Source organism: Chaetura pelagica, unplaced genomic scaffold (assembly GCF_000747805.2).
Source record: "Chaetura pelagica isolate M959 unplaced genomic scaffold, ChaPel_1.0 scaffold835, whole genome shotgun sequence".
NCBI classification, from domain to species: domain Eukaryota; kingdom Metazoa; phylum Chordata; class Aves; order Apodiformes; family Apodidae; genus Chaetura; species Chaetura pelagica.
In genome coordinates this window covers 15,943-28,644 of record NW_009953220.1, presented here as the reverse complement: position 1 = coordinate 28,644, position 12,702 = coordinate 15,943, and the positions used below count along the sequence as shown (strand labels likewise).

Genomic DNA, 12,702 nt, shown 5'->3' with positions numbered 1-12,702 from the left:
ATTTTGGGACTTGCAACTCATGATTCTCACCTGGGTGTGCATACATGTTGCTTGTGTCAAACCTGAGCAAGAGTTGGGCATTCAGGTCAGGCCATGGGTCACTGCTGCCCTTCTCCACATCAATGTGAAGGGCTAGGATGGAGGTGTTAGGATTCTGTCAGAAACATTTAATTGATTAACTTCCTTGTCTTCAGACATGGCTGCTGTGAGGATGAGCATCATGTCAAACATCCATCATGATCTGAAGCTGTTTAAACAGCTACAGGACTGTTACTAAGGAAGGTTCTTTGCTGTTTTGTCCCTTTGCTGGGGAAAGTGCCAGTTTTGTGTTGACTGGGATTTGTGGAACCGCAGAGTCTTTCTTTTTTTGTGCTGCTGTGGGGTCTGTTCTTGAGTTCCCTCCTGAAAAAGCTCATAGAGCAAGGCTCTTTTCGAGGTGGAGTTCAAGGCTTTGTTCCTGCTGCTCCAGAGCTGGTCTTTCCTGGTATGTCAGACCTGCAGGCGTGACTCATGGGAGCCTTTCAAAACATGGAAAGGTCTTCCCAGAGGAATTCCAGCTCCTCCAGGCATTTGCAAAGGAAATTGTTAATTGGATTAGATTCATAATACTAATCTGCTAATGACTGTTTGTTATGGAGATCTTAGCAGTATCTTGTAAATATATTCACCTTCATTTAGCTTGCCTTGTGTCTTTTTATCACATACAAGTGCAGTGTTGTTAGGATTGTACAGATGCCTGTGGATCTTATGGTTGGGAATGGGAGGACTCCTGTGTTTCTCACACAAAATTCTGTGATGCTCTCAGAATTCTCCTCCCTCTCTCCATTTCTCCATGGAGCAGTCACAGTTTGTATATCTGATGTCCCACTGAACTCCTACAGTGAGAGTGAGGACATCTTTGGGTGGGGAGTGCCCCTAGGTTGTCCTCAGCTACAGAACTATGTATTTACAGGAGGAGTCAGGATCAAACCTGCATTTTTTCCCCCCTGAAGCTGATGACTGAGGTTGTAGATGCTGTTGTGATGGTGGGAAGGGCTCCTGGCTGTCCCCCTGTGCAGGACAGACTGAGTCAATGTGAGATTTCAGTTATAACATCGATACTGAAAGAGTTTTTCTACATAGGAAGACAGAAATGTAAATTCTTCTGTTTACTGACCCACACAAGTGGATATGTTTTTGTTGCTAGACTGACTCACCGGTACGTGTCAGATGCTTGAGTTTTTCCTGTGCTCTGGAGCACTTATTAATCCTTGAGTCTGTAGCAAGTAGCAGGAATCTGCAGTGAGGAAGGGGAGCAGTCACTTCTAGAATAGGAAAGAGGAGCATCTTCCTGAAAGCAAGTGCTACAAAGTCTGAATATAGAGGGAGTGCTGCCTGGGGCAATATCAATCACCCACGAGAAGGATGTACCTTTTTTTTTTTAACCAGTCAGGAAGTAAACTTGAACTTGTGAAAATGCTAATGTATCTGAGAGTATAATATGGCTTTGTTATAGGGGTATGAAGTGCTGGATTTGAAAGAAGTGAGTGTAAGCAGAAAGCATCTTGCCACGTCAGGTTCCTGGCTAAACTTGGGATTTTGTGACACAGTCATTGTCAGAGCTGGCTTTTTCTCCTCACAGTAGTGGATTCACACTGCCTCCAGCTCCAGCGCTTGCCAGACGTCTGCCCAGCTTCCTCCAAGGAATGCTGCAGTATCCAGTAACTCTGCAAGCACAGTAAAAATAGTGTTGTACCTTCCCTTGAATAAGGGGGTTGGCAGATCCCAGTTACAATGCAGTTAAATACCTTTTTAGGGTACGGAGTAAATGCTCCCTATAGCCAAAAATGAAGAAGGAAAAAAAAAACTTAATCTATAAATGATTCCTCCAGTTGCTGCATCAGATCTTGAGTACAAAAGGCAAAGAGCATCTCAGCCAGCTGGGGGAAATCTGGTGCCTGGACCCAACTCTAACCTATTTCTGCTGACGTCTGCTCTGAACGAGGCACTTGAAGTAAACTAGATGGAGCTGGAGATGACTGACTTTGAACCCTGCGGAGAGCAGTGGCCTGAGGATGCAATTTAGCAGGCTGAAAACCCCATGCTGGATTTCTGGCAAGCTCTGGTGATTGGTGTGAAACACCTGCCTGCACAGCCTCAGACTTTGGGCAAGGTGTCCTGTGAACTTCCCAGTGAGCTCCATCCACAGTAGCAACAGGAGCAGGACATGAAGGTGATCTGGAAAAGGACAAAAAGAATCTGTACCCTGCTTTAAGGCTATGGATTGGGTGTTCTGTTTTCTGGTGGATATTTCTATTGATGCTCTTTTCGCTCTCCACCCCAGTGTTCTTGGGAAAACCTAGCCCACATGTAGATGTCAGAATTATTCTTCACTTGTGCCTGTGTGAAGACAAATTCCTACTTTCACTTTTATGGGTCTGTCCTTCATCCTCTTCTGATGTGCTGCTTTCCTTTTTTCCACCTTACTGCTTCTGTCCTTTCACCCCCATCTCCTTTGAACACATTCACTGTGGCTAGGGCTGAATGTGTGCCATTCTCAGTAACCTCTCAGACCTGTGTTTTGATTCTTTTTTTTTTTTTTCCCCCACCAGAGATGTCTCTTCATTTATTGTTCTTTAAAGGCAAAATTGGATGAAGTGATTCTCACCAGAGCTGTGTTGTTCCTCAGCCCTCTTTCTTTTCCCTCATCCAATGTGTCACCCTGCTTTTAGAAGATGACTTCTAATCTGTTAAGAAGATGGTGCTACAAAGATCTGAACACTTAATAACGAATCTGGACATTGAATTCAGGCTATTGTTACTATTGTGTGCAGCACAGGCATGAGTGATGCATGAGAAAGAAACAGGAGTCAGGGTGGGCACAGTGCCTGAATTTCTGGGTCTGATCCACATTTCCCAAAGTCAACAGGTCTTCCTATTGCCTTCCATGATTTCTGCCTATAAATGCAAAGTTGGATATTTATATAGATGATACTTGGTTTTATTATATATATATATGTGCAAATGTAATATCTTAAAAAACAGTAATTTTTTTGTCAACTGCTAATGAGAGTAATAACTAATGGGTGTCTAGGGAATGGTCTCTGTGGGTCAGGTTCTTTCTATAAATAGAAGTAACTAATGACATCAGGTGGCCATATGCGTACACACAGCTTATCCAGTTTATTGGACTCTCCTGCTTGTCAGGTTTGGGGCAAAAAAGTTGTGTTTTATCATGTTGGAGGGAACTCTGATTCCCTGTGAGTCTCAGGAGTGTGTGGTGAGGAGGCTGGATCCCTGTGACATGTGGGAAGGGAAGCCAGGTAAGGTGGATCACTGGCTTCCGTGGGGTTAGACTGAGTGCTCTCTTCCCAGGATGAGACTAGCAGGAGTGGTTTGAGGAAGGATACAAGTAAATAACTTCCCTGGCTTCAAAATACTCAGGTTCACCGTACACCAGTGCTTTGGCTGGTGCACCTGGTTCTCAGGAGCGTGGCAGAACAGCTGCCTGAGACTTGAGCTGCTGGTCAGCACGTGCTCTGCCCTTCCAGAAGTGAACACTGGCTGGTTTAGAAGGCAGAAAAAAGCACACAGCAAATACAAGTTTGGAATCTAGCATACTTGGCAATATTGCTGCTTAAACTCTTTTAAGAGCTCAAGTCTTCCTCTGCTCTTGTACTGCCATGTGGACAGATTTTTAGTGTACCTTTATCTTTTCTTGCACACATCTTATTTCTCAATGCCTGGCCATGTAATGGTGTTTTAATCCTGCTTCTTTTCTCTGTTGCTGAGCCCTTATTTCCAACTCTGGCCATGCTGCTGGAAGGATGCATGCTAAGCAGGTGCAGTGTTCCAGGGGCTGGGATAATTTGTGACCTGTGAAATGGTTATTTCTGTTCCCTCACTTGTGTGGTGGCCACTGCCCTGACTAGTGATGTCCTGGTCTCCTTGCTGGATGTTACTAATTTAGAACTTCTTAATGTGTACCCAAGACTTTCATTTCAATGTAAATAAAGTTATGCTGGGATGCTATCAAGCTTTTATTCAATACTTCCCTCAAGGAGAAGGAATTGCAGCACAGGTAAAGTGCAGTGGCTGATGCTCTGTAGTTACTATGAATTGCACCACTGGCTTTGAGTAGGTATAACTTATAAGATATGTGAGCCTAGTGAAAACCAGAAAGCTCTTGAAACTCTGATAGTGTTAATGTGAACAGGTCTCTGAAGAGCAAAAACTGCCTGGTTTGTCTGAAGTTTGCTGGTTTCTGCTTTGATGTTTGAGAAATCTTGGGCTTCATCAGGGAAGTCGTTTCTTGTACTCCTGAGTGTCACAACTTTGTCCATGTTAATGAGCAGAATGTAGAGCAGTCTGAATAATCCTGACACTGCTAGAACAGAGGAGGGAGCTGTCAGAATCCTAATAACCGGATGGTTGTTCAGGTAATGGAGCCTGAATTCTGCCTTCAGAAAAGACTGAACTCAGTCTTGAGATGCAGGAGTCACAGTAGGAAGGTGAGAGTTGCGGTGGGGAGAAGCTTGGAGCAGACCAGGGCTGTTGGCTTGGGTTGTGGTTTTTTGTTATGCATAAGGTAGAAGCTCGAAGTGCTGGGCTCCAGGTGTCTCTTCCTGAAGGGTAGCAGCTGTGAACACAAGTGTGAAACTTGGGCACAGGAAAAGTGTTCCAGGGAACTGCATTTGTAAATGATGCAACTTTCTCCATTCCTCAATGGGGCTCTTGTCATGCAGGGACAGCGAGGTTGGCTTCCTGGTTTGTTTCAGTGGCGGCTGCTGAGGCCCTGCTGGAGGAAGCCAGGGAGCCTTGTTCTTTATGGAGCTGGTAGAACAGCTGTAGCTCTATCCATCATTGGGATAAAAGGAGTCCAGTGGAAGAGCCGAACGCCTTCTTCCTTTAGCTGGCAACCAGAACCAGCATCCTTCATTATAAGCCTGTAATTGAGTCTTGGCAAGTTAATTAGAAGATTTCTGAGAAGAAAGAAGTGCTCTTGCCTACATTTTTTTGGTGGGGTTACTATTTTCCCCTGCACAGGAAAAAAAAACCACAACAAAAAACTTAAGTCCAATTGTTGAGAGCAACTGATACCAAAGACAAGTTGTCCAAGAAAGCTGGGCCAGACACTGGTTTGTTGTCCCCAGGTTGGTGGCTGCTGCAGCCTGGTGCTCTCAGCAGTGTCAACGTGCCTTTGATGCGAGATGGCCACCAGGAATGCTGTGTGTCAATAACTGTAGGTTCACTTATAACTGGCTCCTTTGAGAGCTGTGGCCCAGTTTGTGTTCAAAAAGGTGCCATTCCTTTGAGTGTTTGTTTGCTTATTTATTGAGGTCAACAAAGTGAAGAGTAATTGTGGGGCTGGGTCTAACAACAGGCTTCTGATGTGTGAGAGCTCCAGAGTGTGAAATTGAAAAGCTAAGTGGCTCCATGCTGTTGTTTGCTTGATAAAAACTCAAGATACACACATGGCTCTTGAGGATTTTTTATTTCATCATAGCTATTTAACATTTTATTTAAGGGAGACTTTACGTAATGTTCTGACCACAGGAACCAGTCCAAAGGTTTCCGAGAGCAAGTCTTTACAACACAAATCTGGTATGAATTTCAGGAGATGCTACTAAAATTTTATAGAAAAAGCCAAGAGCTCAGTATTATGGCAAGTGACTTCTGATCAGTGTGGTGTCTCTTGAAGAGATGGTGGTAAACATCTCATTTAATTTTCAGGTATAATTGTTCTGGCTACACTGCTCTTACCTGTGATGACAAAAGGGGAAACTTTCTGAAAGGAAGGAATGCTAAGCGAGGTTGTACAGAATGGTACAACTGATCAGTGTGAGTTGAAAGGAGGTGGGCTGTAGCTGAAGATGAAGTTGGTGCTGTACAATTCCAGGTCCTGTTGGCAGCAGGCGCGTGCGGCTGGAGGTCTGCATGCTAATGAAGCTCTGAAAGATCTGGGGAGAGCAGCCGGGGTGCTCCTGCCAAAGTGCTAATTCTTACCTCGGTTGTGAAGATCAATTACCTTGTTCAGATTTAAAAATCAGTTTCTCTTATGCTTACAGTAAAAGGTTGAAGAATGTGGTTATAACTAGTCAATTATAATGGCATTCTTCAGCGCTTCCCTGGCTTTATGCTCAGGCCCAGGAAATGCTCTCTGCTTGCAGAGGGGCCAGCAGTGCAGGAACAGCATTCATCAGTCTTTGTTAGTGCAGCGAGCTGCCTTGATGAACAGTTCATTAACCAGGAGAAGCAGAATCAGGCTTTTAATACACTTGCTATAGCAGTTAGGCCCTGAGAGTGAGTAAAAAAGCTCAGGAGGCTAGTCTGAAAGCTAAATCCTTGCTGCTGGACTGAAACTAATCTTTCCCCCCTCCTTCCACAGGCCTGTAGGTAGCAGCATTCATTAAAATGCTTCTCTAAGCTGTTGTTTAAGAGTACCGTGCCTGTTGAGCAGATAGTTCAAACATAACAAATGGGACAACAACGTACACACTTAAGAAGAAACCTGTTCTGACTCTTCTAGGCACCTCTCAAGATTCACCCTGATATTGTTTCACTGTAAAAATGCGTCAGATTGAGGTAACAGTTAAAACAAATAACCGGAGGCGTCTGGCAGCGCGTGGGTCCCTGGCACACCGCGTGCCTTGGGATGGGGCAGACGTGTCTCCAGCAGTTCAGGCACGTTCCCCAGTAGCTTCAGAGGGCTGAAATTCACTGCCGACAAATCAAAGTCTGTGGGTTGTTGTGGATTTTTTCTTTTTCCCCTGAGGTGCTGTGGAGGGGGGGGGGAATGGGTCAGATGAATCCCTGCTCGCTGTAGCTACAGGTCTAAGAGCTGGGTTTCTAGCAGGAGCCTGAGCTGTTGCAGATTTATGCTGCAGGATCCACCTCAGGATTTACGTTGCAGTGAGCACACAGGGATCAGTTGTTACTCCCCTCCTTCCACCCCTCTTCCCTACTTCTATTAGCAAAAGATTAGTTTCTGGCAGGGAGAAGCGACTACCAAAACATTTGAGACTTCGTGTGAAGCAGCCAGTAGTTGAGGCTTTGGTCCTCTGGTCTAGAGCCTGATCTCTTGTTCATCCAAGTCCTGCAGGAAATGAGAACCAGAAGCTGCAGGTATGTCAGTGCCCGTGAGCCGAGCGCTGCGCTTCTGGAGCGCCTGGAGCACAGAGGCCTCTGAAACCCTGTACTCCTCCTCAAAATGGCTGCCAGATGTGTTGGCTCTACTGAATTCCTTGGAGCCTGACACCAGAAATGCTGAGGTTATTACCAGTTTGGTTCTTGCTGTGTTCCTCCTGCAGTCTTCCAGGCACAGTGTTGCAAGACCCAGCGTGACTCTGGCTGGCTGCGGTACCTGCCGAGGTTTTGCTGTCAGCACGCGGGGCTGGGCTGGCCGGGACCGCTTCAACAAAGGAAGCGTGTTTGTTTTCACAGCTCAAGCTTGGGAGCCTGGGCTAGGATCCTGTGCCATTTCCCTGTGCTAGGAGCAAGATTCTCGAGGAAGACAGCCTCCCCTTTTGCTGCAAAGCATAGCTCTTACTGGCCAACAAATGTGCATCTTATCCTCTCAGTGTTGGAGGCTTCTTAAAGCTTAACTTGGATTTGGGTTGGTATTTGTCTGTAGGTGCAAAAAACAGTACAGAGGCTCCTGAAGGGAACCACAGCCTGGCTGCCCATGCTTGTGTGACTTCTTGGGGTGGTCTTGTAAGCTCCTTGATCATCTTGTGACCCAGTCAGTCGCAGATGAATCCCTTGTTACCTGTTTCCCAGTCAGTGGGAAATGGAGCTTCCAGATCCTGTGATGATGCATCCATTGAGTGTTCGGCACAAGAGAACGGGCTTGTTGTGCAGCTCTCTAGCATCAGTAGGCAGGACTTCTAAAAGTATATCTTACAGCCATGTTTGTGTGCTAACTAGCTGTTTTTCTGACAGCGTGTACACTTTTCCTGCAGCAGTCAGCAGTTTGCTGAAATAACAGATCTTAATGATAAGGAAAGAGGTGTTGGGAAGTACTTGAGCTGGTAGTAGGATCTGGAAGGAAAGTGCATCATCTAACATATGCTGCTCTGCCTTAAACTGAGGAAAATCTTTCTCAAAATAGTCCTTCTTACTCCTCAAGCTGATTTGCTTTGGTTTATTTCTAGCATCAAAATGAGAATGTAATTTTGATGTGATACAGCTTTTATAGTAAGTGCAGATCTGTATGAGTAGGATGTAACTTGTGCCTCATAGCCAAGGCAAGATGGAAATGGTGACACTTCAAGAGTGTTTGGGTTTTCTTATGATAGAAAGTAATTTCCACCATTAAGCAAGTGTGCCCAGGGATGGGGTATCTAAGGAGCAGAGGGTAGAATTCACGGCAGCTTGTTAGTTGTGCTCACACTGCAGATTCAAGCGATGGAAATGCCTAGATATGGCTGTGCTTGTGGCTTGGGAATCTGTATAGCCTTACATGGAGTAATTGGGTTATTTAAGGAGGTGTCAGTGTTAGGCAGGAGGTGTATGTGTTGCACACAAGTGGATCTTCTATATCACTTTGCTATTCAATTCCAAGACTGAACTTGTGGAGTGTGCTGCATCCTGGAGGAGCAGCTTCTTAGAGGTCTCTTGCTAAGTGGGTGTATGGGAGGTGGAACCAGGGAGCCTCACCGTAAAGAAGAGGAGGAAGTGTCTGGGAGCAGGACCTGCAGAGCTGCCCTGACATGGGCAGGCACGAGAAGAGGCGTTCCAGAGCTACCAGTAAAGCCTTGCTTTGTGTTTCTCTTGTAGCAACCCTCCGCTCAGCGAGGAGATGCTGCCTCCGGGGGAGTGGATGTGTCACCGCTGCACCGTGCGCCGCAAGGTAAAGCCCCGAGCAGACATGATCCCTGCCCTTCCACCTGTCCAGCTGAACATGAGTTTTATACCTTCCTCTCCCCTAAATGTGTGCATGCATCCCAACAGAGCTGCCTTTGCTGCTTGCAGTTGCAAAGGGCTTTGTTAGAAAAAGGTTTCAAGAAGACTCAGGGGTCTTCATGAGACTATCCTGGTGTTTTTAACCTGGCTACTAGGAACAAGAACTGAAGTGCCTGGTATGCTCTAGTCAAGCTGTGCCTTGTAAAGTGCTTTCCTTCCCCCCACTTTTGGAAAGGAGGGAGAGCTGAGGCACAAAGGGAGTGGGAATGGCTCCCATGCTCGAGGACCTGAGCTGTGTACAGGCAGAACAGGAGCTGTGTTAATGCAACTTTGGCATCAGGGCTGTGATTCTGGTTAACGTGTGTTCCGTAGAAGTGTGACTTCACAGCAGTTGCATATCAGCAGAGGGTGAAATCACAGTGAGTTATGATTTCCTGGGCGGTCGAACAGGATGGGGAGGAGATGATTGGGCAAGACTGTGGCTTGTCTTTTTTTTTTCCTTGATGCTCTTTCTCCAGGAAGCTGTCTTGCCCAATGTAAACATCTTATTGCTGTGGCTACATAAGACTGCGTAGCAAAGGGTTTAGAAACTGCACCAAGCTATCTAGCAACTGTTCCCTTGAAGCAACACCCAAAACAGATTGGAAGAGAACTCTCTACTCAGCCTTTTGTTCCTGAAGCAATTGCCTTGTTATGTTCAGCCATCTGCCAACATTAAAAATGAGAGTTGCAAATTTAAAAAATTACAGAATCATCATAGAATGGTTAAGGTTGGAAGGGACCTTAAAGAGCATCAGGTTCCAACCTCCCTGCTCTGAGCAGGGACACCTGCTACCAGACCAGGCTGCCCAAGCCTCTTCCAGCCTGGCCTTGAACACCTCCAGGGAGAGGGCAGCCACAACCTCCCTAGGCAACCTATTCCAGCACCTTCCTACCCTCATGGTGAAGATTTTCTTCCTGATGTCCAACCTAAATCTACCCTATTTCAGTTTAAAACCATTACCCCTTGTCCTATAATAAATCAATAAAAAGAGGGAGGGGTGGGGAAAGAGGAAAAATTCCCAAGTTTTCTGTATTTCAAATTGCCTGATAATACTTTGGTCCTTTTGCAGGCCATTTTAGTGATGGAGTAAGTAGGTTGGGTCATCCATTTTGGTGCTGCTGTCAGGCACTGGAGAAGTGCACAGTGGCAGCCCCTCCTGCTGCAAAACAGGTCTCCTGGATTCCAATGCATTGTTTTCCTCTGCAGCAGTTCTCCCTGCCCACCTTGTTCAGGATTCCTGTTGCCAAAGAGATAGCAGAGTGTTCTTTGTATCTTGTGCTTGTATTCTCAAGCTGACCTTCTTGCTCCATAATGGGTTTGGATGCATTTCCAGGATAGATGGCATTGACAATGATTGGATGGTCTGTGTGGACATTCTCAGTCTTGGCGAGCCAAGTAGGCAGGGTTGTCAGGTATTTAGGACTAGATTTTTGTGAAACCTTGTCCTGATCCGAACTCAAAATATGGATGTCCTGAAAGGAGAGGGACGTGCCAGTTGTCCTCCCTGTGCTTGGTTCCCGTCAGCTGTTGGGTCACCTTTATGTTAGCAGCCATCAAACTGCCTTTGCTAGGCCAAGGCTTTAATGATTTCAGGTGGAAGCTGTAGGAAGTGGCTCAAGCCTTTGCAGATGCTGTTTGTCTTCCGTTGCATATTTGTCAAGGTTGATGTGCTTTGTTTGTGGCCTCCATGATAAGCCTGCCTATTCATGTCGTGCAGAAGCGAGAACAGAAGAAAGAGCTGGGGCAGGTAAATGGATTGGTGGACAAATCTGGGAAAAGGACCACCTCCCCCACCAGTGACGCAGACCTGTTGGACAGGTCTAGCAGCAGCATCAGGGCTAATGCGCATGCCAGGATCTTGGAAAGGAGAGCGAGCCGGCCTGGCACTCCCACATCCAATGCCAGCACCGAGACCCCCAACTCAGAGCAGAATGATGTCGATGAGGACATAATTGACGTGGATGATGACTCTGCCATTGCAGAAATGGACTGTGGGCAGCCCCAGCTGAAGCGACCCTTTGAGCTTCTTATTGCTGCTGCCATGGAAAGGAACCCAACGCAGTTCCAGTTGCCGAACGAACTGACCTGCACCACAGCACTTCCAGGTGAGCCATGGCTTGTCTAGTGTTGGTGAAGATGCTCTCACTTGCATCTTGCTGCCATCTTGCCTCCTTTTCCTTGTCACTCCTTGGTAGCTGTGGCTCCAGTGACGCTCACTGCTGAAAGCAGAGGGTACAGGAGCACCGCATGACATCCTCCAGCTCTCCAACAGCAGGTGGCCTTTCAGATGTGAGCTGTGGGGACACTTGCTGCTACACAGCACACTTCATCAGCACTTGTGGTAGAGGTTTACTGTTGTCACTTTAGTCTAGATCATCAGTCTGAAGAAAAAAATTCCAATTGTCACGATACTTGATACAGTAATCTAGTTCACATGTAGGGTGTCACTGTGAGATGATCAAGTATAAAATATGTCTGCCTTTAAAAACAGTCTGTCACTCAAGCCTAGATTCAGTGGTTGATAGAGGCACCTTAAGCAGCTCTCTTTGCCTTTTGTTTGCCTCTGCCTGAGATGACGATGTGTATCTACCAGAAAGCAAATCTCTGCCATGTGGGTAACCCAAAGCCTTTTTAAAATGTACTTTCAGGTACTAGTAAGAGGAGGAGAAAGGAAGAAACCACAGGAAAGAATGTCAAGAAAGCACAACACGAATTAGACCACAATGGTTTGGTTCCCTTGCCAGTGAAAGTCTGCTTCACATGCAACAGGTACTTGACTCTTCCAGAGATGCTGTTTGGTGTAGCTGCACCCTTCACAGGAGGAAAGTTCTTGCTAAAGAAAGTAGATGACTTGTTCCCTTTCCCATTCTCATTCATTACTTGCTTATAATCCTCTAAACAAATAGAATAATCATCTTTGCTAAATAAAAGATACTTAACCATGACAAGTGTAGGTGTGGCTTCTGCAGACCTGTGTAGCTGTAGAAGGTTTTAAAATGTAGCCTGAAGAGAATGAACCATCTTGTGTATTTTTCTACTAAGAAAGTGATTGGTGGTTTAGAAAATTGGTATATTTGTTCATGGTTCATGAGGGAAGTAGGCAAGGAGGTGACCTTCAGGGAACAGAAATCTACTGAGATACAAGCCCAAGGCAAACAGGAATATTGTGCTGAAATAGTAAATCTCAAAACTAGTACAAAATACTGCTGGTTTTTTTTTGACTGCTTAAAAAAATGTACAGATAAAATCCCAGTTAAAAATGTCAGTGAACTTGAAAAGCTTTATTTTGAGAATCCAGACAGTGAATTTTTGGAAGTGACTTGGAGGTGGGTTTTTGTGGAGAATAGTTGGTGGCTGTGTCATAGAGTGAAGACTTCTGGAAAGCCTGGACAATTGGATGTAGTGGCTTTCTGGAGTCTGAGAGGCTTGTTCTGAGAACACCGTGGTGAAGTAAATGTCCAAACTTCACAGAAAATTGATCTGAGGAAAACTGTAATAACCTAAATATGAGATTTCCTTTTGATCTTTGAATTTTGCTTCAAATGAAGCCACTCAGAACCCAGGTGCAAGGTCAACTTGAAAAGTTGCTTACATGAATCTGGCCAGTGCTTACAGCTTTCCAGCCATGGCATCTCCTCCTGCCAGAGGACCTCTTTTGCACTGAGAAGCCTCATGTGCATGAAGCAAGTCCTTCTGCCTTGAGTGGGTCTTGCAGAAGGTCCATCTAAATCACATTACAAATCTGAAGCCTAATTTTAGATGCGAGTAACGTAGTG

At 45.7% G+C, this 12,702-nt stretch overlaps 1 protein-coding gene across 1 annotated transcript in view; it reads left to right on the top strand.

Moving 5' to 3' along the window:
* Window positions 1–8,762: 8,762 nt before the first annotated feature.
* PHF12 (PHD finger protein 12) overlaps window positions 8,763–12,702 on the top strand; it is a 17,393-nt gene continuing 13,453 nt past the window's right edge. The window contains exons 1-3 of the mRNA XM_009997780.1: window positions 8,763–8,830; window positions 10,644–11,031; window positions 11,575–11,695. Coding sequence (XP_009996082.1) covers window positions 8,780–8,830; window positions 10,644–11,031; window positions 11,575–11,695 — 560 coding nt within the window. The 5' untranslated portion in view covers window positions 8,763–8,779. The remainder of the gene's footprint in view (window positions 8,831–10,643; window positions 11,032–11,574; window positions 11,696–12,702) is intronic.